The 25,300-nt window shown below is 59.4% G+C and overlaps 9 protein-coding genes across 9 annotated transcripts; all 9 read left to right on the top strand.

Moving 5' to 3' along the window:
- Positions 1–1,793: 1,793 nt before the first annotated feature.
- LINJ_13_0090 (metallo-peptidase, Clan MA(E), family 32) lies at positions 1,794–3,305 on the top strand (the record flags this gene model as incomplete). Its single annotated transcript, XM_001463999.1, has 1 exon — positions 1,794–3,305. The coding sequence occupies one exon, from the start codon at positions 1,794–1,796 to the stop codon at positions 3,303–3,305; it is 1,512 nt and encodes a 503-aa protein (XP_001464036.1).
- A 3,492-nt stretch (positions 3,306–6,797) lies between these two features.
- Positions 6,798–11,090, top strand: POLIB (putative mitochondrial DNA polymerase I protein B; the record flags this gene model as incomplete). The annotated part of the gene is made up of 1 exon (XM_001463998.1): positions 6,798–11,090. The coding sequence occupies one exon, from the start codon at positions 6,798–6,800 to the stop codon at positions 11,088–11,090; it is 4,293 nt and encodes a 1,430-aa protein (XP_001464035.1).
- Positions 11,091–11,589: 499 nt separating this feature from the next.
- On the top strand, positions 11,590–12,462 carry LINJ_13_0070 (hypothetical protein, unknown function; the record flags this gene model as incomplete). Its single annotated transcript, XM_001463997.1, has 1 exon — positions 11,590–12,462. One exon carries the CDS (start codon positions 11,590–11,592, stop codon positions 12,460–12,462), a length of 873 nt encoding a protein of 290 aa, XP_001464034.1.
- A 586-nt stretch (positions 12,463–13,048) lies between these two features.
- Positions 13,049–14,719, top strand: LINJ_13_0060 (conserved hypothetical protein; the record flags this gene model as incomplete). The annotated part of the gene is made up of 1 exon (XM_001463996.1): positions 13,049–14,719. One exon carries the CDS (start codon positions 13,049–13,051, stop codon positions 14,717–14,719), a length of 1,671 nt encoding a protein of 556 aa, XP_001464033.1.
- An 833-nt stretch (positions 14,720–15,552) lies between these two features.
- On the top strand, positions 15,553–16,359 carry LINJ_13_0050 (putative ribonuclease HII; the record flags this gene model as incomplete). Its single annotated transcript, XM_001463995.1, has 1 exon — positions 15,553–16,359. One exon carries the CDS (start codon positions 15,553–15,555, stop codon positions 16,357–16,359), a length of 807 nt encoding a protein of 268 aa, XP_001464032.1.
- A 721-nt stretch (positions 16,360–17,080) lies between these two features.
- LINJ_13_0040 (conserved hypothetical protein) lies at positions 17,081–17,965 on the top strand (the record flags this gene model as incomplete). Its single annotated transcript, XM_001463994.2, has 1 exon — positions 17,081–17,965. One exon carries the CDS (start codon positions 17,081–17,083, stop codon positions 17,963–17,965), a length of 885 nt encoding a protein of 294 aa, XP_001464031.2.
- Positions 17,966–18,783: 818 nt separating this feature from the next.
- LINJ_13_0030 (conserved hypothetical protein) lies at positions 18,784–19,389 on the top strand (the record flags this gene model as incomplete). Its single annotated transcript, XM_001463993.1, has 1 exon — positions 18,784–19,389. One exon carries the CDS (start codon positions 18,784–18,786, stop codon positions 19,387–19,389), a length of 606 nt encoding a protein of 201 aa, XP_001464030.1.
- A 617-nt stretch (positions 19,390–20,006) lies between these two features.
- On the top strand, positions 20,007–21,182 carry LINJ_13_0020 (cis-prenyltransferase-like protein; the record flags this gene model as incomplete). The annotated part of the gene is made up of 1 exon (XM_001463992.2): positions 20,007–21,182. The coding sequence occupies one exon, from the start codon at positions 20,007–20,009 to the stop codon at positions 21,180–21,182; it is 1,176 nt and encodes a 391-aa protein (XP_001464029.2).
- Positions 21,183–22,753: 1,571 nt separating this feature from the next.
- Positions 22,754–24,706, top strand: LINJ_13_0010 (conserved hypothetical protein; the record flags this gene model as incomplete). Its single annotated transcript, XM_001463991.2, has 1 exon — positions 22,754–24,706. One exon carries the CDS (start codon positions 22,754–22,756, stop codon positions 24,704–24,706), a length of 1,953 nt encoding a protein of 650 aa, XP_001464028.2.
- Positions 24,707–25,300: the final 594 nt, after the last annotated feature.

The raw sequence follows: 25,300 nt of genomic DNA, 5'->3' as shown, positions 1-25,300 counted from the left end.
CAGTGCACCCCCCCCTCCCCCCTCCCCACACACACACACACTCTCTCTCTCGGGGAGGAAGCCACGCAGCCCCTGGTCCTTGCCAATGCCAAAGGACTTCCTGGCGGTGACGGCGCCAAGTGCCTAGGACGTGGGGAAGTCAGAGGGATTCATTGCGACTCATGGCGGCGGCGAGGTCGTGGATGGTGATGCGTCGGAGCGACCTGCGACAGTGAACACGCTTGTGCCATCCATATGATGGGCAAAGTGTCCGCGTAACTCGAACGAATCCCACCCACCCCCGATTTTCACTGCCCACTGGTAGAGGAGCCTGCGCCACCCCGAAGGGGATGCACCGGGTGGCGGCGTGGGAAGTGGGTGGGCGGAGCTCGAGTCAGAGGCCGTGCTCAGATGACTGGGTCGGCGCATTGCTGCAACGCGTGTGTACGGCTGCTTCGCACCACGCGATGTGGGGCCTGTGGCAGGCCGGCGGGGGGATCGAGTGAAGTCCCACTCGTGTTGTATCGCAGAGAATGGGCACGCTGAAAACAACAAGGGGGCGCTGTTTGGCGTGTGCGCCGCGCTTTGGGGTAGTTTTGATGGTGCTATACACGGAAGTGCGGGCGTGCGTGCGTGCATGCGTGCGCGTCTCACCTACGAGTTCGTTCGCTTGTTATCTCTTCCAGTCAACTGCGGCAGCATGTGCGTGCTCACGCGAGTCCATACGACCACAGCTGATGCAGCCCTCGCTTCTCTGCTTGCTGCATGAAACGTACGCGCACAGGCAAACACCTTTTTCTTCGTCGCACTGTGTAGCCCCTAAAGCGCTCTTTGCCGTGCGCCTTCCCTTTGTTTCTTTCCTTTGGTGATTGCGGGGGACGCTCGCTGGAAGGCGGAGGTGGGGGAGGGGGCAGCATTTTATGTTCGCTCTCTGTCTGTCGGACTCGCTGATTTTTGCCTCCCCTGCTTAAAATCTACCACGGTGTTTGTGCTTGGGCTTCGCGTCTCTATCATTCTCACAAAATTCCTGCTCAAGAAAGGAATACAGGGCGAAGTCGCCTTCCGTATGCCGCACATGTTTTCATCTATCTCTGTGCGCCCCTCTCCCTCTCTCGCGCACGCGTGCTTGTGAGTGCGGGACGGTAGAAAAAGGGAGATGGGGTCTTGTGCTCGAGGGGATGGTCGCCACTGCTGCATCTTCGGCAGAATCTGAGTGTCACGGTATAAATGGTGACTTGCAACGTCGACTTTGCCTCTGCATGTGTACTCTTTCCCCTTTCATTCTAGACTAGCTAAATGGGCACTCACGTGAGTGTACTGATGCTAACGGTGTTGCTGAGAGACTCCGGACACCACCAACAGCTCCTGCACCACCTCCGCTCTCCGCTGCTCCATCGCCTTCACCTATTTCCACCCCCTCTCTCTCTTTTTCATCGTCGCCGCACGAATGTCCGCGCTTCGTCCACATCATTCATTCGCTCTTCTCTTTTCGCGTGTTTGGATGTGTTCTTCGCTGCTCGGCGTTCTTCCTTTTATTCGCACGCCAGCTTTTCCTGCGTTGCACCCTCGCCGCCACTCCCTTTTCTTTTCCCACTCTCTGCTTCCTCTCGTTGTGCGTGTCTGTGCACCACAGATCAGCTGTCTATCGGTGACTTCCAAGAATCTTCTGAACGTTTCCGATACCCTCCCTCTCCACACACACACACACACGCACACACACAAACTCCACCACCACTACCAGCAAGGCATCGACACCGTTTGCGTATCTCCTCGCTTCTTCCCTTGCTTCCCGTTAAAATTCAAGACAAGAAGCAATGCAGGCCTACACACAACTGGAGAAGCTCTGCCAGAAGGTGTACAGATTGGCGCACCTTCTGTCTCTCGGCGCTTGGGATTCCAAGACTATGATGCCCTCAAAGGGCGCAGCTGCCCGCGGTGCCGCCCTCGGCGAGCTCTACGGACTCATCGCTGAGATGATCACCAGCCCGAGCACGAAGGCGCTGCTGGACGAAGCAGAGGCGGCCAAGGCCGAGCTCACTACTGTCCAGCAGGCGAACTTGCGCGAGCTCCGCCGCATGTACACCTCTCAAGCAGCGCTACCGACCGAGTTCAGTGTGCTCAAGACCAAGCTTTCGTCAACTACTCCGCTTATCTGGGCTAAGTGCCGCAGCAACAACGACTTTGCGACTTTCCTGCCGGCGCTGAAGGAGATGATTGCGCTTGCGCGCAGGGAGGCGCAGTATCGCTCTACTGCGACGGGCAAGCCTCTGTACGAGGCCCTGTTCAACCAGTACGAGAGCGGCATGACGCTGGAGACGCTGGAAAAAATCTTGCTCGATGTGAAGTCGTGGCTGCCGGAGCTGCTGCAGAAGATCCTGGCTGCACAGAGGGACGCGGGGCTGGAGGTGGTTGCGCCTGAGGCGCCCTTTCCCAAGGACAAGCAGGAGGCTCTTAGCCGCCACCTCATGGAGGTGTGGGGCTTCGACTTCGAGTCAGGTCGGCTGGACGTCTCTGAGCACCCGTTTATGGGCATGGTAAAGGAAGACTCGCGCATCACTACCGCCTACGACCTGCAGGACTTCACCAAGGGGCTCTTCGCGACGATCCACGAGACGGGCCACTCCAAGTACGAGACGAACTGCGGCCCGGTGGAGATGCGCGGCCAGCCGGTGTGCGAGGCACGCTCGATGACGATCCACGAGAGCCAGTCGCGCTTTGCCGAGGTTGTGATTGGCCACTCCAGCGCCTTCTTGGAGTTCCTCGTTCCACTGCTGAAGGAATACCTCGGTGATCAGCCCGCATTCTCTCGGGAGAACGTGCGGCTGATGAACCAGACGGTGAAGCCTGGCTTCATCCGGATCCGGGCGGATGAGGTGTGCTACCCGCTGCACATCTTGCTGCGCTACGAGATAGAGCGTGCACTCATCGAGGGCACGATGGAGGCAGAAGACATCCCTCGCGTGTGGAACGAGAAGATGAAGGCATACCTGGGCCTGGAGACGGAGGGCCGCGACGAGATTGGCTGCCTGCAGGACATTCACTGGTCGATGGGCGCCTTTGGCTACTTCCCGACGTACTCGCTTGGCTCCATGTTCGCGGCGCAGCTGATGGCGACGATCAAGAATGAGCTCGGTGAGGATACAGTGGACAAGTGCATCCGCACTGGCCAGATGGAGCCGATCTTTGAGAAGCAGAGGGAGAAGATCTGGAGCCAGGGATGCCTCTACAACACGGAAGACCTGATTGTCAAGGCGACCGGCGAAGCGCTGAACCCCAAGTACTTTCGCGAGTACCTGGAACGCCGCTACCTGCGCCAGGAGGACTGACCGAGGCGCTACGCTCCGCCATTTCTACCGCAGTCAAAGGGGCAAGCAATTCCAAATGGATGAACAGCATGCGGTCGGACCGAGCGCTAGGCAGACTTCAAGAAAGCGCCAGAGGGCTGGCAGGGCTACAAACACCCTTACCAACTTCCTGCCGGTACACGGGCACACGTGCACATGGTCATTGCCCTGCGTGTGTCTGTCTGTCTGAAAGGAGTCCGACCCTCCCTGTTTCTCCTTTTTCGAGGGTGCTGCTCTTCAGCTGTGCGGCATCTTATCGAGCGCAGCGGTCTCTCTCTCTCTGTGCCCGCTTCATGAGTCTGCAACCGCCGCTAACACGAAAGAAAATAATAGCACATGCGATACCGAACGGTGACTCATGCACACGTTGCCTTCCGAGGAGCCGAGAGGACGAGCCCCGCAGGGGAAAATGACCGTGGGTGAAGGGCGGGCAAGGGGAGGGGAGGGGGGACGCGATTCTCCACGCCCACCTATACGCGTATGTGAAGTGTGAAGAAGTGTTGTACAAGGTCTGATCCCCACACCTCGGCTGTCGCGCACCCCTCCCCCTGCCCGCCCTCGGCCACGCTCTCCAGGATGACCGTCTCTCTCTTGATCTCTCCTTCATCCAACTAGTGCAATAAGCGTGCCCACCTGACAGACGACTTGTGTGCGTCTTCGTTTCTGTTTTCCCTTTTATTTCGATTTCGCAGAGTATTTCGTTTTCTATCACCTCTTGGTGCTTCTTCTGTTGTGTAAACAACTGGCGAGCGACACCGCTGCACTGCTGGGTGCAAGAGAGGGAAGAGAAGGGGAGGGGTGCGCTAAAGGGCCTCGCAGCGCTTGTGTGCGCGTGCGGTGTCTGGCTGCCCTTCTCTCTCTTCCTCCTCCCTGTGTACCACCGATGCTTTGACGCTCTCTCTTTTCTTCCTCCCGTGCACATTTGTATACCGCTCTGTGCCATCAACACACAGTGGTGAAGTGCGCACACGTGCAACACGCACGTGTGACGTACATTGGGCTGTGCGTGGCACGCGTGTGGGTTTCCTTTGCGCTTCGCATATCTTACGCTTCCTTCGTCCATTTCTCCTCCTCTCAGGTAGGCGCATACATGCATACATGTATATATGCATCTCTCTCTCTACACTACGGTATAGGCGTACGCAAGGAGGGTCAATGATGATCAGTCTTGCCTCTCTCCCCCTCTTCCTCTTTTTCTTCCTTCTCACCGCCAGTAAGTGTGAGATCAGCCCTCCCCCACCCCGACTGCACAGAAACAAACAAAAGACGTTCGCGTTGGCGGGGTGGTGGTGGCCAGCGTGCTGATTCATCCGTTTCCCATTTCGCGGGCCACGCGCATCTATCGACTTTTATTTTTGCCAGGTTCCCCCCAACTTCAGTCTCGACGTTTGCCGTGCATTTGTGTGATTGCCTCTCTTTCCTTCTCGCTGCAAAACGTGTCTGGGCCTCTTGCAGAGGGGTCTTACCTATTTCTCTCGTGTGGTTTGCGGCCGCGACGTACGGGTATATGGGCGTGCGTGTTAGCCCTTTCCCCCTCCCTCTTATGTTGGGGAAGATGTCAACTCGTTTTACTACCTCGTCTGTGATTTCAAGCCAGACCCACCTCGACCAATCCCCATCATGTCTGCCACCGCGTGAGAGACATGATGAATAAGGAAGGGCAGCACTCTGCAATTTCGTTGAAGTCGTCACAAGGGCAGGCAGCGATTCCGTGAGAGCAGAGCAGAGAGGCCCGTTCCCCCCATCTCAGACTCGAACAATGGGACGGAGTCCTTCAGCTCAACAACTGCCTTCTCTTTCCCCTCAACCCTCTTCCTGATCTCACACTCGTGAGATCACGAGGGCACTTCGTATGTGATCATGCTTGTGTGGGTGCCCGTGTGTCCGCGTGCGGGAAGCGCACTCTTTTCCTTCCCTTCGTGTGTGTGTCTTCTCTTTTTCTTCCCCTCTTTGACACTATTTCGTTTCCTTGACCGTGCCGTATCGTGATGGCCATATGCCTCTCCCTCTTTCCTCTCCCCACGGGTCTTGACGTCCTCCGCACTTCATCGCTGTATTTTTCAACACGTGGGGGGGGGCGAGAGGGCAGACGGGTTCGGCAGCGCCAACGGCGACGACCACGATGGACGACTGTGAACACTGCCTATGCACACAGAAATACACACGACGAAACGAGCAGACAAAAGCAGCGAAGTGGCCAAACTGGCCCAACCGCTCCGCGCGCACGCACACTTCATGCGCGTCCCACGGCAGACGCTACTAAGGCCACGCAAACAGACACCCACTGTGTCTGTGTCTCAGTGTTGGAGCATCACTGATCCTGTCTCCTTCTGTGAGGGTAGAGCACTGGCCCTTCTCTCTCTCCGTCTCCCCATGTCTCGCCGACGCGCACACATCCACACCGTCCCTCCCTTTTCCCTTCTTCGCCTCGTACATTTTTCTTGCACTCGCTCTGCACGCAATGAGCGTCGATGTCTCTCTCGCTCTCATTCTGTTTCTCTTTCTCTTACGCTCTTCGGCTGTGACTTCTACGCAAAACAGGGCATTGATACGGTGGCCTTGGCACGGCACCGAAGACGGGGGCGTGGGGGCCGTTAGCGCAGCTACTTGTCTTTGCGCTTGTACGCTGCTGAGCGGGTATACGGAGCTGTGTTTGCCGACGAGGCCGCTTCACTTGATCGATACACACACACACACACAAACGCACATAACCTTTGTCTACCTGCTTCATTGGCCTGCACTTCACCTTCTCCGACTTGGTGTAGACGCGCGTGTGCTATTGTCCTGCTTTACTTCTCCCTTCGCTTCATCTTCTCCCCTCTCGCTCTCTCCATCTCAGCGTGTTGCTCTCTCCTTCGCTCACGTTAACGCACACGCACGCGCGAGGCCGTCATTCGACAGCAGTCGCTGTAGCTTGGAGACGGAGGTAGAGGGGGAGAGAAATCGAGGTAGAGGCCGACACACATACACGCATACATGCATACCCCCTCCTCCGCTACACGTAGACACACGCACACGTCTTTGCAGCATAGAGAAAGAGACACAATAGATAGAGTGAGGTAGGGGAGGAGTGAGGTGGTGGTAAAGGGCAGGCGTGCGTCTGTCTCTGCGCGTCTGCGCTCAGGGTACCGGCGCCCTCTACAAAGCAACGGGCTCGCCTCTGCTGCCTCTCGTTTTGTTCATTGTTGGATCCATTCAGCTGCACTTGTGTGCAGCCGCTGCTGCTTCCTCTCGCTCTCGCCTCCGTATTTCTTTGAGGACCGTGCAAGAGGATTGTGTGTGTGCTTGTTGGTGTCGCTGTGTGTCCGCGCGTCGGTGCGGCGCGTGCATACGTGCATACGCGCACAACAAAGAAATATAGAGAACCACCTCAGTCCTTGTGCACGTACGGTCTGAGGCGTGAGTGGGAGGCGAAGGTGTCACACGACCAGCGCAGAGCGTGTGCAAGGCGACTGTCATCTGCGTCACGCAGTCATGTTTCGTCGCTTGTCTAGCTCCTGGCCCCGCGCGCTGGTGCAACCACTGCGCTCAAGCTGCACTGTGCAGTCCCTGACGAAGGCCCAGGCAGCGCTGGCAAGAGGGAAGGCTCCGTCAATGGACGCCGCTGCGGAGTACGCCGAGTTCTTTCGCGTCCCCATTTCCGTGGACGCCGGTGTCGTACGCAGCACGCAGGAATACTACACCAACATCCGGAGGCTGGCAGCCGAGAATCAAAGCGCCGTTGCTCAGCGTAACTCGCCGAATAAGAGCTGCGGGGAAAGCAGCGTGGCGACTTTCCTGGTGGGGTACCACTTCCAGACAGCCACCTTCCAGATCTTTTCCATCGCGGCGGACACCATTGTGTGTAGCGTGGATACGAGGATGGAGGCTTCCGAGGTGTGGAGTGTAGCGGATGAGCTCATGACCCACATTAGCGGCGAATCACCGCAGCTTGCTCTCATACCCGTTGTAGAGACGGAACAGGAGCGGAAAAGGCTGCAGGAGCCTCTCCAAAAGCTCACGGCCTTGCTGAAGTTCAGCGGGCTGCAAGTGGCCACTCACGTTGACACCCTCGAGCTCAGCTCCGTGCTGTGCCACAGTCCTCCGTCGCCACATGATATCACACAGGACGCCTTGTCTGGTGTGTCTCCAGCTCCTATGACGTGCACGTGGTTCCAGGCGCATTGGGCATTCATCCGCACTGCAGCGTGCCAGGCGATGTCGGCAGACCCGTTGCAGACTGTGAGCACGTACGTGCTGCCCCGCTTCTCCGTCTACCTCATCCATCTCGTGCGCGCCGGCACTCGTGGGCTTAACGTGTCGCTCTGGGACCCGGTGAGCCGCCGCCGCTTCTCCGCCAAGGGCATGCTCTCTGACGTGCTTGCCTGCCTGCTCGATACGCGTTCCAGCCAGATGATCTTGGTGCCCACGAACCGAACCGACCGCGCTGCACTCTTTCGCTGCCGCACCGCCGTCGTGAAGGCCGGCCACGATTGCGTCGTCGTATACGCGTCAGAGGTGAGCGACCGCCTTCGTGGCTGCTACCAGTCCGACCTGATGCGGTACTGGGGGGCGATGAAGGAGGCTGCGAACTTTCTGGACGCGGATCTGCTCTTCGGCATCTACACCGCAGCCGGCAACACACTCCGCAGTTATCAGCGCAAGAAGCTTTCCCAGAGCCAGATGTGTGACCACTTGCGTCTGCTAAACAGCTCCTCGGATGAGGGCATCGCGACCCCACAGAACGTCCTCGACTGGGCCTGCTACTTTACTCTCCCCAAGCGTGTTGCAGCTGAGAAGGCGGAGCTGCGCCATTACGACAAGTTCATCACCATCGCCTACGTCGCCACCGACCACACCGTGCATGCCCAGCCGATGAACCCGGTGGCGGACATCAACCACGTGCTGAGTGCGTGCATCACCGACCACGCGAACCGGACAGTAGAGCCGTGGGCCATCTACACGAAGCGCGGGCAGTTCTGCTTACCCAGCCTCGATGGATACGACGTGCTCGTCACACACGATGCCAAGTCGCTTGTGCTGCTGCTGTCGGGGGATGCCGAGCTACAGAAGTTCATCAAGCGCGGCGGCCGTGTGTGGTGTGTGACGCTGGCCGAGTACCTTCTCGAGGCGCAGCGATGTACCACTGGCAGCAACGGCCTTTACGATTTGGCCCTACGTCACGGTGTGCAGCTGCCACCATCGTCGCGCGTGGGTACGCCAAACGACCGTCTCCCGTTTGCCTTTCAGCGGCAGTTTCTCCTCCATGCAGCGCCCGCGGTAGTGAAGGTGTTTGTGGAGCAGTTGAAGCGTGCGCTTGAACAATGCCAGGTGCTGAGCTTGGCGCACCGCATGGACTCCCTGCTTGCGATGGCGAGCATCGAGAAGGCCGGCATTCACATCGATGCGGAGGAGGCGGCACGGCAGACGGCCTCGCTGAAGAGCGCCGCGTCTGTGCTGGACGCGGCGATGGAGGCGTACGTGCCGAGCGAGGTACCGGTTGACATGAGGATTTACTTTGACTGGGCGTCGCTGCAGCAGCAGCACGCCTACTTCTTTGGTGGCACAATTTCGCTAGGACACCAGGCCCACGCCCGCGATACCCCTCTATGGACTTCGAATGTGGTCCATCTTTGCCACCGCTACGGCGCTTTCCCACACATGGTTGGGGAGCTACACCTGCAGCGTTACGCGGCCCAATGCGCTCTGCCCACGTCGGGAGGGCTGCCGAACCGCGTCCATCAGCACATCGAGGCGCAGGGCTCGCAGAAACTAAAAACGTACCGCATCGTCTTCTTTGACATCGAGACAACGGGGCTCAACCCAAGCACGGACGCCATTGTGGAAGTGGCGATGTTCGACCCGATCGAGAACAGCACGTTTCACACGCTCGTGAACCCGCAGCGTTCCATCACTCCGCGAACTGTTGGGATTCACCACATCACAAACGCTATGGTGCGCGACGCGCCGACCGTGGACGTGGTCGCGAAGAGCATTGGCCAGTATCTGCGCCTCGACAAGGCCTCGTACAACCCGCATGAGATTTTGGTGCTGGTAGGCCACAACGTCTTCTCCGTGGACGAGCCGATGCTGCGCCGCGCGCTCGAGTGTCACGCGCCGGAGTGCCAGCTGGACGGCATTCTGTTTTGCGACTCACTGGCGCTCCTTAATGCTCACCGGAGCGAGCTGCGATGGCGCATGCGCACCAAACGCACGAACCAACCCCTCATGGATGCCCTCGCATCCTCTCTGCGCCTCAGTCGCCTGATCACAGCGCTCAACGTGCGGCCGGAAGGCGACCTGCACCGCGCTGACACGGACACAAAGGCACTCTGGTATGTGCTGGTCAACATCCTCGGTGTCGCCGACAAAGACGCTGTAGTGCAGCGGGACAAGATTTTGATCGAGGCCGCCAACTGCTTCCTGCGCTCTCCGTCGATCGGGTGCTTTGTACCAGCAGAGCGTCAAAACCGGCTCGTGAAGGTGCGGCTGCCCGGCGTGGCTGCCGACTACGTCCGCAACGTGAAGCTGATTGCAAGTCTGCAGAGCAAAGTCTTCTCCGAAACTGTGCTCGCGTCCTTGCACGCGCACGGCGTGAAGCCGGCAGGCCTGCTCCTGCAGCGGCAGCTGCTCGACCGTCACACCTCCACGTTCCTGCAACCGAGCACAGGCGGGCGGCTGGCCATTCTGCACCGAGACGGCAGAGTGCACCAGCACATCGACATGACCGCCACGACGACGTCGCGTACTGTTAGCGCCTACCCGAGTTGCCAGAACATTCCGAAGGACGATAAGTCGTCTGTGCGGCGTCTCTTTGTGTCCCGCTTCGGCTCCAAGGGGCGTTGCGTCGAGGTGGACTACTCGCAGCTGGAGATTGTGGTGCTGGCGATCCTGTGCAACGACGCAAACCTCACAAAAGACCTCAATAGCGGTGTCGACTTCCACGTGAAGCGGGCGGCGTTCTTTAGCGGGCTGCCGTACGACGAGATTTACCAGGGTTACAAGCGCAATGTCCCCAAGTACGTCAAGCTGCGCAAGACGGCGAAGCAGTTCTCCTTTCAACGTCTGTACGGCGCTGGGGTGCCGCTGTTGCACAAGACCACCGGCATTCCCGTAAAGGACCTGGAGGCGTCGATTCAGAGAGAGAATGAGGAGTACCCCGGCATCGCGCAGTTTCACCGCATTATCCGGTCGGTCGCGCTTCGCCCGAACAACCCAGGACTGCCCACCAGCTTCATTGCCGAGATGCCGACGGGGCTGCGGATGAGCCTGCGCACGCGGGATGTGGTGCTGAACCTGCCTCCCATCAAGAACTACCCAATTCAAGGCTACGGCGCGGAGCTGGCGCAGATGATGCTCGGCCGGCTCTACCGGCACTTTGTGCGGAAAGACTTCTACGAGGACCGCGCGTTTCTCATCAACTTTGTTCACGACTCGGTGTGGATGGACTGCCACGTCGATGTGCTGCGGGAATGCGTAACGGACACATGCCGCATCCTCGGCTCGGTGCACGAGTACGTCCCAAAGGTGTTCCCTGGAGTGAAGATCAGCGTGCCGCTGCAAGTCTCTGCGTCGTGCGGGGTAGACATGTGCTCCATGGAGAGCATCAAAGACGACGACTACACGTTTGTGTCGAAGCAGCGCAAGACGAGGCCCGCAGAGGTGCAGGACTTTTTGGACCTGACGACGGCCAAGTCGAACTTCTCGGCGGTGATGGAGGAGAGCGTCGCGTCCGAGGAGGAGGAGAGCGGGGAAACGGCGACGTCCAAGGCGGAGGCGACCGAGTGAGGCGCGCCGAGAAGCTGTGTGCGTGTCTGCCTCTGCGTAAGGCCTTTGCTTTGTGTGCGTATGTGGTGACAGTGGCGTGATTGCCCTTTGTTTTGTTGACCTTGTTTGCAAGGAGACGCAACCGAGCACTCAACATAGTTATTTCAACTGAGATGTGTACGGGGGCGCGGATGGCGGGTGTGGGATGACTGATGACCGCGCGTGTATGCACACCGCTCAACATATACATTGACTTTATCCTTCCTGTGCTTGTGTGCGTACACCTCGCGCGAGTGCACCGCACGAGGATGGTGGAAGCCTTCTTCGCTCGGCAGAGGGGGGGGGACATCATTGTGTGGCCCTTCCTACTACTGCGCGAAGACGTGCTTTCACGTCTTCGCGCCCACCCGCTGGTTCTCCGCGTTTTAATGCCCACTTCCCTCTCTCTATGGAGTATAAATGCACACCGCGCGAGTGAGGAGGGGAGGAAGATGGGCCGAGATGCACACTTCATACAGGGATGCGTCATTTCAGTGCCTTTTCGATTCTTGTTCCACTCTCAGCGGTCTCCGCACCCTTTTTTTTTTCTCTCCCTCTCCCCCTCCCTCCCACACACACGTTAATACCGCTCTTCTACCTCAAGTGGCCTCGCAGCGGTGCGCGCCCCCGTTGTCAGCGTGTTTGCAGTCTCTTCTCCCCTCTCGCGGATTTTCCATCTTTTTTTTCTTTCATTGTGCCATTTTCCACCCAACCAAGCACACCATCGCCGTCTGCAGCACCGTGGGCTGCCATTGCTACTGCCATGGACGCTGCTGCACCGCCTTCACGACCGACGCCGCAGTTCCGCTACATGGACGTGTTGATGGAGAGCAGCAACAACCATGAATTATTAGCGCTGGAAACAATCCGGGAGGCCGGCCAGTCTCGAGAGAATGCGACCAAGGAAGCCTCACTCAGCCCCAAAGATACTGCCGCTGCGCGTGATCGGCAACTCGTGACTCGCGTGCCAACGCCAGAGCGCATCCGCCGCGCCTCGGCACGCCTTTATAACGACATCCATGCCATTATGGATCGTCACGACGCTCGTACCGGCCGCGAGCTCAAGCTGCGTCGCCGCGGCTCACGAGAGGCGAGCATTTCGTACCTGGCGGAGCAGCCTCGTAGCCTACACCAGAGGGTGGCTGTCGCTCCTCACACCTCACCCGCGGCGAAGACGGCGCTGCCCAAAGTGCATCAGTTGTTTGAGGAGTCGCGGCGGGCTCACCTGGCAGAGGCGCAGCAGCAGCGCACATACTTCCCATCCTCTAGCAAACCCACCGCTTACTCCCCCAAGAACCCCAGCACGTTCAGCTATCGATTCCAGTCGCCTCCGTCGGCCGGCAGCAGCGCGTGATGCCTCATCTTTCCCCTCTTCGACCCCTGCGAGATGTTGCATTCCGGCCTTGCTCTCCCTCACTGGGACGCGTGCTACTGGACCGGCCGGGAATGGGGACTGGGATGACAGCAGGGGATGCTGTAGGCGAGGGGAGATGTGAGGTGAGGCGAAAGTGCTGCCAGTATATGAGGTGTGCCCTCAACGGAAGTCAAGTGGCGGCTTTCTTGTTTCGACACACAACCACCAACTTTATGTACAGCAACTCATGCGCACCATTGCTCCCTTTCTTCTCCCTTATCCTCATCGTCTGTTGCACTCTTTCGCCTGCGCCCTCCCCCTCCCACTCTTCCTCCTCCTCGCCAGAGTCTCCACCTTTCTCTCTCTCTGTCGCTTGCTACTTTACATGCGTATGCAGAGGGGGTGATGCGCCTGCGCCCCCCTCCCCTCTGACCCTCTCTTCCCCCTGCATATATGTGTTCGCTTGCGTACCCCTCGCCGCGCCGTCTTCTTCATCCATGCTTTTGCTCTCTCTCCTTGTGATCGGTGAGTGCCCAACCGCAGAGGGCGAGCTGTGCGTCTACGGCTGCGCCTCAGCTGTTGCTGCATGAGCTGCTATGATGTTACTCTTCTGCGTCTGTCCTCACGTGCTATTTCCCCGTTCACCGCAACGGCTGCCCAGGTCGCGTTCACCACACCGCAATCTCCACGCGCGCGCCTCTCCGTGACCCCCTCCCCAACCTACCTTGAGGGCTCCGCCCACTTTCATGCACTGCGCTACTTTTCTCATACTCGTATGAAATCTCCACCCTCTCCCCCTCCTTCCGCTTTCTTACTGTCCTTCCCCCCTCCCCCCACACACGCACAGACACACGCACTCATACGTTCTTTTATGTCTCATCTATGCGCACAGGGAGCCTCGCCATCGTCTCCTACTTTGGGCGCCGCCACCACTGCAGTCACTTCTGATGTTGTGTGCGAGCTGTCTCCTGTGCAGTCGGGCCGCCCACATGAAGCAGCCGTCCGCGTGGAGGATCGACTACTGCGGTACGGCGCAGTGTACCAGGAGAGGCTTCGGGAGGCGCAGCGGCACAAGCGCACGTCTGAAGCGGCTGCCTTGGAATCGATTGTGCGACCGCCGTCACCAGAACTTCAGCGGCGCCTTTTCGTACCCACACCTTCCCTCCACGCGTCTGCCGAGGCCGCCCGACAACACCGAGGTGAGCGCCAATCCGCCCTTCTCGCGGAGAGGGCGACGGCATACACGTGCCAGCCAGAAATCCTGCCCGTCTCGCGTGAGATGGCAGCGTCGGAGCGGAGGCGGAACGGCTGGATGCAACTGCCAGTCGGCGATGTGCTGATGGAGCGCCACAAGCGCGCGGAGGGGAATCTCGAGGAAAAGCGCCAGAAGGAGGTGGCAAGGTTTTCCTTCCGGCCTACCATCTCTGCCCGTGCACGCACCATGAAGTCCAGCCGACCCGTCGTCGAGCGACTCTACAGTGGTTCCGGGGATTCGGGCACAGACACCGCAACTTTCGCTGATGTGACCAATCTGCGCAGCTCGAGGGGCGAAAAGACCAAAACGGCGTCCATGGCGACATACCAACGCCTTTACGAAGATGCGGTGACGCGACGCGCTCAAGACCAGACGCACGAGAAACTGGCGCGTGTGCGATCCAGAAACGAGTTCTGCCCCCGCACCGACTCCGTCAGCGGCCTCATCGCTTCAAAGCGAGGCGACACCACTCACCAGCGACTCCTGCGACCGAGGGCAGCGCTGGATGTGGCGCGCGATGTATGCCCGGAAGAGACGTTTGCACCGCGCATCAACACATCGACCCGCTTTGAGCAGGCCCCACTCTCCGCGCGCGCAGCGATGTGGCAGCGACGCCGCAGCGAGCGGCTGCACCACGCCGTGGTGGCGCGTTGCGAGGCGGAGATGCGGGAATGCACTTTCCATCCTCGCACGCTGCGTGGACTTACTGCGTTGTCGCAGGCCCATGCACGCGAAACGGCAGACAGCTGCACAAGTCCCCTCGCGAGCATTGTGAGTTCCGCTGAGGAACTGCTTAGGCGCGTCGACCTCGAGGCGTCTGCGCCGCTACCGGAGAGCGGCCGCTGCGCTCCCTTACTTTATGGCGACGGCAAACCACCCGGAACCGTTCCCGCCGACATCCTGGCGGTGCTTGAGGAGGCCGAGCAAGTCTCTGAGGCACTGCGCCTCCTTCCTGACACAAACTTAGACCTAGATCTATCACTCCACACCTCTACCGGTTGAAGGGTTTTTACGGAGCCTTCTATCTCCCCCCTCTCGCAAACACCTTTCTTCTTCATGTGCATGCGTGTGTGCTCGTGAGAACGACCGCTGCTGTCGCCGCTGCTGGTACTACTCGCGCTCATGTTCCCGCTACGCATTCGTCCTCTATGCGGCGCTCGGCGTTCTTTTCGTTGTGCTGGGTGCGTACACGTGTGCACGCGCCCCCCTCCCCCTGTGGTGCGTGTGTGTTTACCGCGCGGGTACACCGAACACCCCCCGCCTCTTCTCTCCCTCGACTTCTTCTGAACGGGCGTGTTTCACACACGAGCTGCAGTTGGCACACGCACCGCGGAAGGTCAGCAGGATGAACCAACGCTCACGTGTCATCGTCGCCATTGCCACCGTTGCTGTGTACTTTCTGAGTGGCTGAGTGATGGGCTAGCTGCAGCACTGCGCGGGCGGGCAGCTTCTGTTTGTCATCTCCCCCATTCTCCCTCCTCCCCCCATCCGCCGTCTCACGGGCGCAGCGTGTGTCCATGTCGTGTGGGCGACAGCTCTGCTTCTCTTCTCCACCTCCCAATAGTTTTCCCTGTGTACGCTTCATGCCTGCGGCACCCCTCTCCCGTGTACTTCGCTGGTCCTCTCCGTTTCCTGCTGCATTGTTTCTTCCCTTGCTCGTGATCTTCTGACCGAACACGCCGTCGCAGAAAACGAAGACCACCACGACAACCGCGACACAGGCGTGCACGCCTGTGTCTTATCTGAGTGACATGGATACAACGGAGAGGGACGGAGCGGGGCTGCGTCCCTCCATTCGATACGTGATTGGCGTCGATGAAGCAGGTCGCGGCTGCATGGCAGGTCCGGTGGGTGTCGCTGCCACCCTCTACCGCATTTCCGCCACGCCGGTGCGCTACGCTGTGTTGGACAGCAAGAAGATGAAGGAGATCGATCGCGCCGAGACACTCGAGGCAATGTGCGCGGAGCTGAGCGACGCAGGCGTCGAAGGTTTCGTGGGGACCACCGTGAGGGATGGCACGTGCTGCCTCGTGCGGTATCAGCGGCGCAAGCCACTGCAAGCAGTGGCTGCGGCGCTCGTCGACGTTTCTGTCATCAACGAGCGCAACATCCTTAATGCCACGCTCGAGGGGATGTCTGCAGTGTGTGACGCCGTTGTGCGCTCGTACAATGCGGTGAGTGGGCTCGACACCCTCACTCCGCTGACCTGCGCGATTCTCATTGACGGTAATCGAGTTCCGTGGACGTTCCTGTCCGGCGAGGAGCGACAGCGGGTGTGCGTACAGGCGGTGCGAAAGGTTGAGGCTCGTAAGCGGATAGGCGTCGAATACCCTGCTTTGGATGGGTTTGGCTGCACGACTGTGGTCAAGGGCGATGCAACGCTTCTGTCCATCGCGGCTGCATCGATTGTCGCCAAGGTTGCAAGGGACGCGTACGCGGTGTCCGTTATGCATCGCGCGTTCCCCCAGTACGGTTTCGACCACCACAAAGGCTACTGCACCGCGGCGCACAAGGCGGAGCTTGCGAGATGGGGTCCAAGCCGTTTTCACCGCCTCGACTACGCGCCTGTAAAAGGCAGTCTTGGGGGCCAAAGTGGCGACGCAAAACGCACCCCTGCATCGCTCAAGGGGACGGTAATGTGAAGCTCAAAACGGCGCGCCCGCAAAGGCCGAGTCCACTTCTACTCTGCACGCCCTCCACATGGGCGAAACGTGCGACTCACGAAGGCGACAAAATGCTAGCAGAACACAGCCCTCGCTGTGAGGGCTAAAGTGGCTGCACCGGAACAACGGCAGCGCTAGCGCTCAGAGGACGGAGCCGTTATCCCATCATCATCTGCTCGCCACATCAAGCGCAGCGGCGTGTGCGTGGGCACCAGCTGCACACGCACACACACACACACACACGCACACAGTCACGCATGTGCGTGCTCTCCTGTCTTTGCCGCCGTAGTGCCCTCCTTTCTATCCTCCATCACTTCTTGTTCCGTAACCACTTCTCGCTGTTCTTATGCACGCACTGCACGGCCAACCTATGCGCACACACCCACACAACAGAGAGACAGAACGTCCTAGTGCGTAGTTTCTGCCGCCCAGCGCGCTTCACCTGGTGATTGGTTGTGGCCCTCCATTACCGGCCGCGTCTTTGGCACGTGGGCAGGAGGACGCGTCGCAGGCATACACGCAGAGCCCGCGACTCAGCATGCCAGTGCAGACTCAAGCGCAGCGGAGCCCGCCTGCCACCACGACCGGAGCGTCCACTGGGAAGAAGGCATCCGTGAGTGTAACCAGCGCGCAGACAGTGGATGCCATCGCAGCTTCCATGGAACGCTTCCTGGTTGCTCAAGAGGCTGCCCTTGTGCGAATGCTGGACTCGTGTAGGAGTGACGCGAGCCAGGCACTGCTTCGGTGGGGCTTCAGCGATGCGGCTGCCGGCTCAAGTGCTAACTTCGCCCTTCCCCCCACAGACGGCACGCCGACGGATGGCAGGCAGGACACGAGTCCGGCTTACCGCGCCAGCGTCATATCGGAGCTGCTCAAGCAAGGGAAGGACTCGCAACAGATGCTCGCGGTAGGGAAATCGGCGGCCAGGGAGACGGAGGAGCTGCGGCGCACCGCCGAGCTGGAGGAGTACAAGCTCCGTCTTGCCCAGGCCCGCAACCGGCTTCTGCGAGGCCGTCTCGCCAAACTCACGCGCGAGCGCCACGAACAGGCACAACACGTGTTGCTGAGTCATAACCAGAATAGCGCTGATATTGTTGGGAGTAAGCGAGCAGCGGCTTCTCAAATCGGGCCATCGCCTGATGACTATGACTACACGAACGACATCGTTGAGGCCCGGCGGCAGCTCGACCAGTGCACAAAGGAGCTGGAGGAGAGCCAGCTGCGTCTGCATCAGCTGCAGCAGTACCACCTGGGCCAGCTCAGTGGGCACCTTCAGCCAATGATGACGGCCAACGATGCGTTGCGCACTACCGAGAACTTCCTCGACCCGGAGACGAACATGGCGGTGCGTGCCACCGTGGTCGACTCCTTACTGGAGGTGAACCGGGCCCTCAAGCCGCTGTCGGTGCAGCATGATGGTCTACAGAGCATGGAAGGTGTTTTACCATGCTTGGACAACGTCGCAACGTTGTGGGATCGGCTGGCGGTGCAGAACTTCGTTGTGGGGCGCATCAACCGTCTCTTCACCTGCATGTGCCCCACAACACCACCGCTGACGCTTCTGAAGGACACGAACATGATGTAAAACGCAGAAGGGCAAGGCGGATGCGGAGCGCGCGCTAGCGATAGCACACGGGACGACATGGGCGCCTCCATCACATGAGAAATGTACCCCCCCCCTTGCGTGTGAGAGAGTGCGCGGCGGCAATAGGGACGTTGCACCATAGGAGGTGGGCGCCCGTGGCGTTCATGCGACATGCCTACTTGACTCTTCTTTGGACCTTCTCTCTCTGTGATCTTGTGTCTGCAGTATTATGAGCAGCGGTGCCGCGAGTGACGCCTCCCTCGCTCTTTCTCTATGTACAGTTAATGCGTCTCACTCTCTCTCGTCGCTTGTTTATCTCTCCGCTTGAGCGCCTCCTCGCGCCCCCCTTCGCCTCTGCCAACGCGCCCGTGCTGATCAACTCGTTCGCGTCTCTGGGCTATGTTCGTGCCGAGGGAGGGCCCCTCACCTACGGCCTCGCACCGTGCCGTCGCTCCCGCTCTGCGGTTCACCAGATCTGCTGCAACCGCCACTGGCGAAGCTGCCGTGGCGTTCATCAACTGCGCACCTTGCCCCGCCCTCTCGACTCTGACCTGCGATATACATGGCGTGTCTACCGAACGGGTTTTGCTACCTCTCCTTCTTGGATGTCGTTGATGGGCGCCTCTGCTCCCTCCTCCACTCGCTGCGCCCTCCTTCGCCGCTGCTTTGTTTCTGTCCTTTCCTAGACGCCTCCTCACAGCGAGAATTGCCGCCTGACATGTACGGCTCTCTGCCGTGGAGAATATACATACAAAATTCTCCTTGTATCTGATTTGAACGAGCCTCACAGTTCTCGCAGCAGCATCGGTGTCGCCGGCATGGCGGAGCCCCGCATCAAGCAGCTCTGGCGTGCTGCGATGGAGGTACCGGAGGATCAACGCAATCACCTTCAGCACCTTTACGAAAGCATCGAGCAGCTGTCGCGGCGGTGCCGTCACCTCGAAAACGCAAGCGAGCGCAAGTCTGTCGTCATCGAAGACCTCCGCGCACACGTCGCGCGCCTGGAGGAGCTCTTTGGCAAGAGCCAGGGCGAGATGGCCTACGCTCAGCAGCAGCTGGAGTTTGTCGTGATGAGCTTAGAGAGTCAGCATGGCATCGTTGCCGATCATACCGAACAGCTGCGCCTCTTCGCCGGCGAGTCCACCCATCGGGGCTACGCCACCACCCAAGGCAACGCTCAACGCTCGCTCCTGCTGCTCATGGGCAACTGGCTCTACACACCTGTGGTGCACTTCGCCAAGGGCGTGTACACACTCTTTTCCCCCATCATCACCACCGCGCAGTCCCTCTCTCTGCTGAACTCCGACGTCCTGCACCGCAACGCCAGCGAGCGCCTTCGCTGGGGTGCGGCGAGGAAGGGCGACCTACTCGGCATGCTGCAGCGTGGCGCGCTGGACCCCGACTCGGCTGCTAACCGAAAGTGACGGCGGGCTACCGCGTGTGTGTCGCGTGCTTTTATATGTACCCTCCTGGACCACTTCCTCGCCCACGTGTGTGGTGCGAACATCAGCAAAGGGCACACACGTGTGTGCGTCTCCGCTTTGCCAACCACTACCACCACCGCATCGGCTGGTGATGAGGCTGATGGGCTCACGCACTCCCGAACCACACAAAATCTGCCAAGCCTCCTCTGCGAGCATTACGCGTCTCTCTATTTGCGTGGGTATGTCCGTTAAAGGGACGCGACGGCGTGGAAGGGCGAGCACGTGCTAGCCGTTGTCTGCTTCTCACCCTCCCTCTCGCAGTGAGCCCTTTCCACACTGCTACATACACCGCCATGGCGCGCGCAGAGAGGGCGAGCGTCACCGTCGCCGTCACTCCGCATTCCCTGTCATCGCTCCTCACACCTTGTACGCCAAGTACAACCAATCACCATCATTTCTCTTCACCTTTCTCTTTCTCTCTGCGGTTTTCTCCACGCGTGCACTCATCTCACTTTCTATGAACAGCAAGTACTGCAGCTCCCCACCCTTCTTAGTCCCTCGCCCCACCGGCCTCTCACGCACCGACACCCACAATTCAATATACACGCACGCACGCGATGTTAACGGGGACTCTCCCACAACTGCAGCACGGGACCACCCCAGCGCAGCGTGGCGCATCATCGGCCTTGAACGACAGCCATGACATCCTGGCTCTCCGCACGGCCTGCGGCACGTTTGGGGTGGTTTGCTTCTCCCTGCTCGTCTTCGCCTTTCTGGGGCACATAGCGCTCGCCTTGCTAAAGCTGTCTTCACGAGGAGGCGTACCACGGACAAGCAAGGCAATCACGGTGAACAAACTGCACCACATCGCCCACAGTGTGCGGCACCTAGGCATCATCATGGACGGCAACAGGCGCTACGGCAGGCGCCACAGCACGGCGGCTAGGTGCCCAGACCCATCAGCGCTGCGAGAGATACGCGAGGAGTTGTGCAGCGCCACAGAGCTCACCGCGACCCATAGCGCGACCGAGCAGTCGTGCTGGCTGGCAGCTCGCTACAAGCGCTTTGCATCGGTCATTCAGCACAGCTCCCTTGACGGCCACCGCGTCGGTGGGGAGAAGCTGCTGGAGGTCATCAAACACAGCATGGAGGCGGGCATCGATATGGTGACGGTGTACGCCTTCTCCACCGACAACTGGAACCGCCCCGCCGCGGAAGTGGATGCGCTCATGTCACTCTTTTTTTTCTTCTTTGACCGCATCCGCAAGGAGGCGCTAGAGCGGCACATATTTGTGCGCTTTATATCCACCGAACTGTTCCGCCTACCGCCTCGCGCGGTGGAGTTCATGAGGAGTGTGGAGCGCGAGACGCGAGCAGTGCAGCCCCGTCGGCTGGTGCTGAACATCTGTGTGAGCTACAGCGGTCAGTCGGAGGTGGTGGCAGCGTGCAACCGCCTTGTCGCCCGCCGCCTCCGAGACAGCACCGACCCCGCCTCCGCCGCTGCCGTTGCAACAGAGGTGACGAAGAAAGAGCTGGACAGAGAGATGCTGCGCAGCATCACTCAGGACGAGCACGAGGCGGAGGACGCGCATCTCTTCGGCGGCGACGTCTCTGTAGAACCAGAGCTTATTCTCCGCACAAGTGGAGAGCAGCGCATCAGTAACTTTCTCCTCTATGAGTGCGCCTACTCCGAGTTTGTGTTTCTGGACAAGGCGTGGCCGGAGGTGACACAGGAGGATATTCGACAGGCGCTCTCCGATTTCACTCGTCGCGAGAAACGTAAGGGGCGTTGACGGTACCGGTGAACGCGCCAGCAGCATCGAAACGCTAAATATCCATCGAGATGCACGCCGCCTACATTCGCCCAATATGGGTATTACACGCGACTGTGCCTTGAGAGCTGCAGTTGCATTCGCGCCAATACCGTTCGCTCTTTTCATTTTCTCGCTTTGTGCGTAACCCTCCTCTCTCGTAGGCAGGCCTGCTGGTGGCACCGTTGCTCGAAAGGGGCAACGCCCCTTCCACTCTGGCAGGTTGTTCTCGCTCTCTTACTCTTCGCTTGATCATGGAGGACCACCTTATGTGCAACTCCACCAAAAAAAAAGCAGCGGCAGCACCGGCATCCAGAGACAGAGTTTGGGACCGTGAGCGAGGGGCCGAGGCGGGAGAGGAAATAGTGTGTAGCTTGCAGTCCTTTCACGCTGCGCCCTGCCCATATCCCGTCTGCTCAGGTTTCTCTCTTCCCTCTGTCAGCCTGTGTGCCTGTCCATGTGCACAGGTGTCTCAGCACAGTATATCTTTGTTCCCTCCCTCTGTCTTGGTATGTGCGAGTGCGCAGTTCTGTATTTTTGCTTTTTTCTACGGTACCTCAACTTCGGTTCTCTCGCTCTCCCATAGACATGCGGCTTGTTGTGGTGAAGGGGATACAGTGATCATGGCTGCACTCGCCATGCCGCCCACCACCTTCATTCACTTCTTCGTTCTTGCACGTCCGCATCACCGCGGCTGCTCTATGGGATAGGTAACCGGCGAGGAGGAGGGCGTCGGGTACAGTGCCGTTGTATTTCGCAATCCCTCTCACATACACCCACCTCCAACATCAACACTTCCACACCCACGCACCGACATACATACGAGTGAGTTCAGCAGCCACAACAGTTTTCGCTTCGGTGCCGTCCGTTTTGTTTTCTTTTTTTTTTGCGAATTAGGGGGAGGGAGAAGAGGGGCCCTGAACGTTGGATTTCCAGTAGCGATATCCGCGGGCCCGCTGCACAACGTCCCTTTCCTCCACTTCCATCCACAAATGCAGATATAGTTGCCTCGCAAACGCGACTACAGTCATGTGGCATACCAACACACATTGAGAGAAGCAGGGGGACGGGCAGGAGCGTTTACAGGGGCGGGTGCACGAGCAGGAGAGGGAAAAGGATGAGGATACGACGGTAGCCTTAGCATCGGAAACTGTGTCTCACTGCCTTCAGGCTGCGCTGTCGATTACCTCGCGCGCGTCTACTGTCTTCTCCCCTGGCTCACTCCCCCCGCAGACGTCCTCCCGTGCTGCCAAGCGTGCGTTGCGCCTGTATATGCATGCGCTGGAGTCACTTGCTTTTTCTTTATCCATAACCGCTTATGCATCCGCACCGCACTCCCTCCTACATGCGACAACAATGCTTTTCGCATCCTCTGACACTCCCTCTGCCTCTGCTTCTTACACTACCACGTCTCTCCGCACGGCACACGCGTCACTGAACAGAGAAAACCCCCACATACACCGATAAACGTACGTACACCCTTGGGTGAAACGCTTTGCCGACACAAACACACACATTCACACAGAGAGCCTCACACAAGCCGAGGCACACTCATGAACTTCCAAGCCGCACCGAACAGCGGCGGGCAGGGCGACGCTGGAGGTTCGGCGCGTGCTGCCTTCACCCCGACCTCTATCGTGGATATCGAGTCCAACGATGTGACGCGAAGCGAGATGGTGCAGATCATCTTGGCGTGGCTCATCGAGGAGGGCTTTACGTCCTCAGCGCAGATCCTGCGGGAGGAGGCGACGTGCCAGTTCCGCGGGGAGCACTACTTGCGCAAGACGTTGCGCGGGCTGAGCCGCGCCATTGAGGAGAGCAGCTGGGAAAGTGCGCAGAAGAGCCTCAAGAAGCTGCAAACAAAGGCGGCCACAAAGAGTGGCCTGAGACCGGAGGGGTCGTCGCCTGCAGCCTTGCTGGTGCGCTCGCTGCCGTTCTTGCTGGCTCAGCAGCAGTACATGGAGCTAGTAGAGCAGGACAACGATCAGCGCACCTTCACCTTCTTCATGCGCAGCATTAAACCCTTCGAGCGCTCCATCAGCCGAGAGCACTTCCAGAAGCTCACATACCTGCTGACTTGTAAGACTGTGGCGGAGAGTAGCAACGTGTACCCGGAATACCGCGGCTGGACTGCCGAGCTAGGACGCGCACAGCTCTTGCAGCACATCCGCACGCAGGTGAGAAGCGTTGATTACTCGAACTACTGCCGGCATGGCAACGTCTGCATGCCGCTGCCAGTGGAGCTGACGCGGCCGCTGCGCACCGTCTTTCAGCAGTCCTTTTCCTACGAGCTCGTGTCCCGTCAACACCCGGACCTTGTGCGGCGCCTTCAGCGCACCACCATTACCTCCCTTTCTGCCCCACTTGAGGCGCAGCTGCCCGCCACGGAGCCCTTTCTCTCCATCGACGCCAGCGCTCTTGTACGGAGCACCTTTTCTACCCTGGCGCCTGGCGATGCACGGCAGTGTGTGAAGCTGACTGCGTGTCAGCCCTTTCTCAGTCACAGCGCCGTCGTGGCAGCGACGGACAACGGCGCGGTGCTGTGGATCCCCACTGGACCTCTGAGCTGCAGCGACGTCGCAGCACCCTCGTCGGAGGCTTGCGCGGCGGACAAGCCACAGCTGCTGTACCACCACAAGCATCCTATACGCGACTTGAGGCGCACCGGCACCAAGCTGCTGTGTTGGGGCAGCTGTGAGACTCTCGTGCTGAACGTTCAGCCTCTCTTTGACAGCGGCAGCGTGGCGCCGGCGAACGACTGCGTCGCTTGTATCTTGACACACGCCGCTGACGTGTACGCCGGCTGCTTCTTCCCATGCGGGACCCTCGCCGTGACCGGGCTTTCCGAAGGCACTGTCTGCATATGGGATCTAAACACCGGCACAAAGATGTACGAGCACCTCTTCAGTAACTACGGCGTCGTGTCCCTTGTCATGAACCGCACAGGCACCAGCTACTTCGCTGCGTCCAAGGACGGCACCATTCGAGTCGTGGACGTGGCCACCGGCGTCCTGACGGCGTCGCTCGTGTCGCCCATCGCGATGGAGATTTGCTCTTTGGCGGTGTCGCCCTCCTCGACCTTCCTCTTGGCATCCTACCGCGGAGGGCTGATGCGCATGTGGGACGTTTTGACGGGTGCGCCGCTGCCGTACCGCTTCACCGGCACTGAGAACAATACCAAAGCGCGCTCACCGACGTCGTTTGGAAACACCGACGCGGAGCTCTTCAGTGGTGGCGAGGACGGATGCCTTTACTTTTGGACCCTTCGCTCTCGCGACCGCGCAACGAAGCCCGTCATCCCCGCGTGCACGTCTGAGGCGCCCCGCAGCGCCAACCTCTACCTCTCGCAGGCGAGCATCAACGTTAACCTCGTCCACTATGCTGCGCAGCTGCCGCTGCACCGTTTGCCCATCACCGACGTCAAGGTGGAAGGATCATATGAGGTGAGTTGTGGGGAGGACGGCATGATTGTCTTGTGCACCACATGCGCCAGCGCGCACGCTTAGGCTTTCCGACTTCCGCCCGGCGAGCGTTAGGGGTGGAAGAGTGACGCGCGTCCATTTGTCTCCTCACACTGCAGACAATGTGCACTGCAGCGCTTCCTTAAAAGCCGTAGCGTGCGACTCCACCCTCGTTGGCGCACCGCTTTTGTTTTCCCGCTTCTATTTCCCATTCCTAACTGACTCGCTGTTGTGTGTTCAGAGAGCGACGTCGAAGAATGGCGCAGGTGTGGTGTCTTTGATACGACCACCCTGTGTACCCGATGTGATGCCTCTGGTCCTGCCCAGTGAAGGTGATGAACAAGGCCGAAGCCCTCTACCACGTTGCTGAAGCCCCTCGAGCCTTGCTTGCATTGCTTTCCGCCATTACTCTCTTCCTCCTCCCACTCTTTCCCGTGCGCGCATGAGACCTCTTTCTTTCTTTCGACACACCACAGCTCCATCACTCCCACTACTCGCGCATCTAAACTATGCGCAATATTCATGTCTGTGGCCTCCTTGGGCACATCCGAGTCCACGAGCGAAAGAAGCGAGCTTCTGCAGCCCTCGAAGCAGCCTGGCGATGTACCAGTGGCCGCCGCTTCCCCTGCTGCTCAACTG

This window comes from Leishmania infantum, chromosome 13 (genome assembly GCF_000002875.2).
Source record: "Leishmania infantum JPCM5 genome chromosome 13".
Lineage (NCBI taxonomy): Eukaryota > Euglenozoa > Kinetoplastea > Trypanosomatida > Trypanosomatidae > Leishmania > Leishmania infantum.
This window is presented reverse-complemented; position numbering and strand designations above follow the sequence as displayed.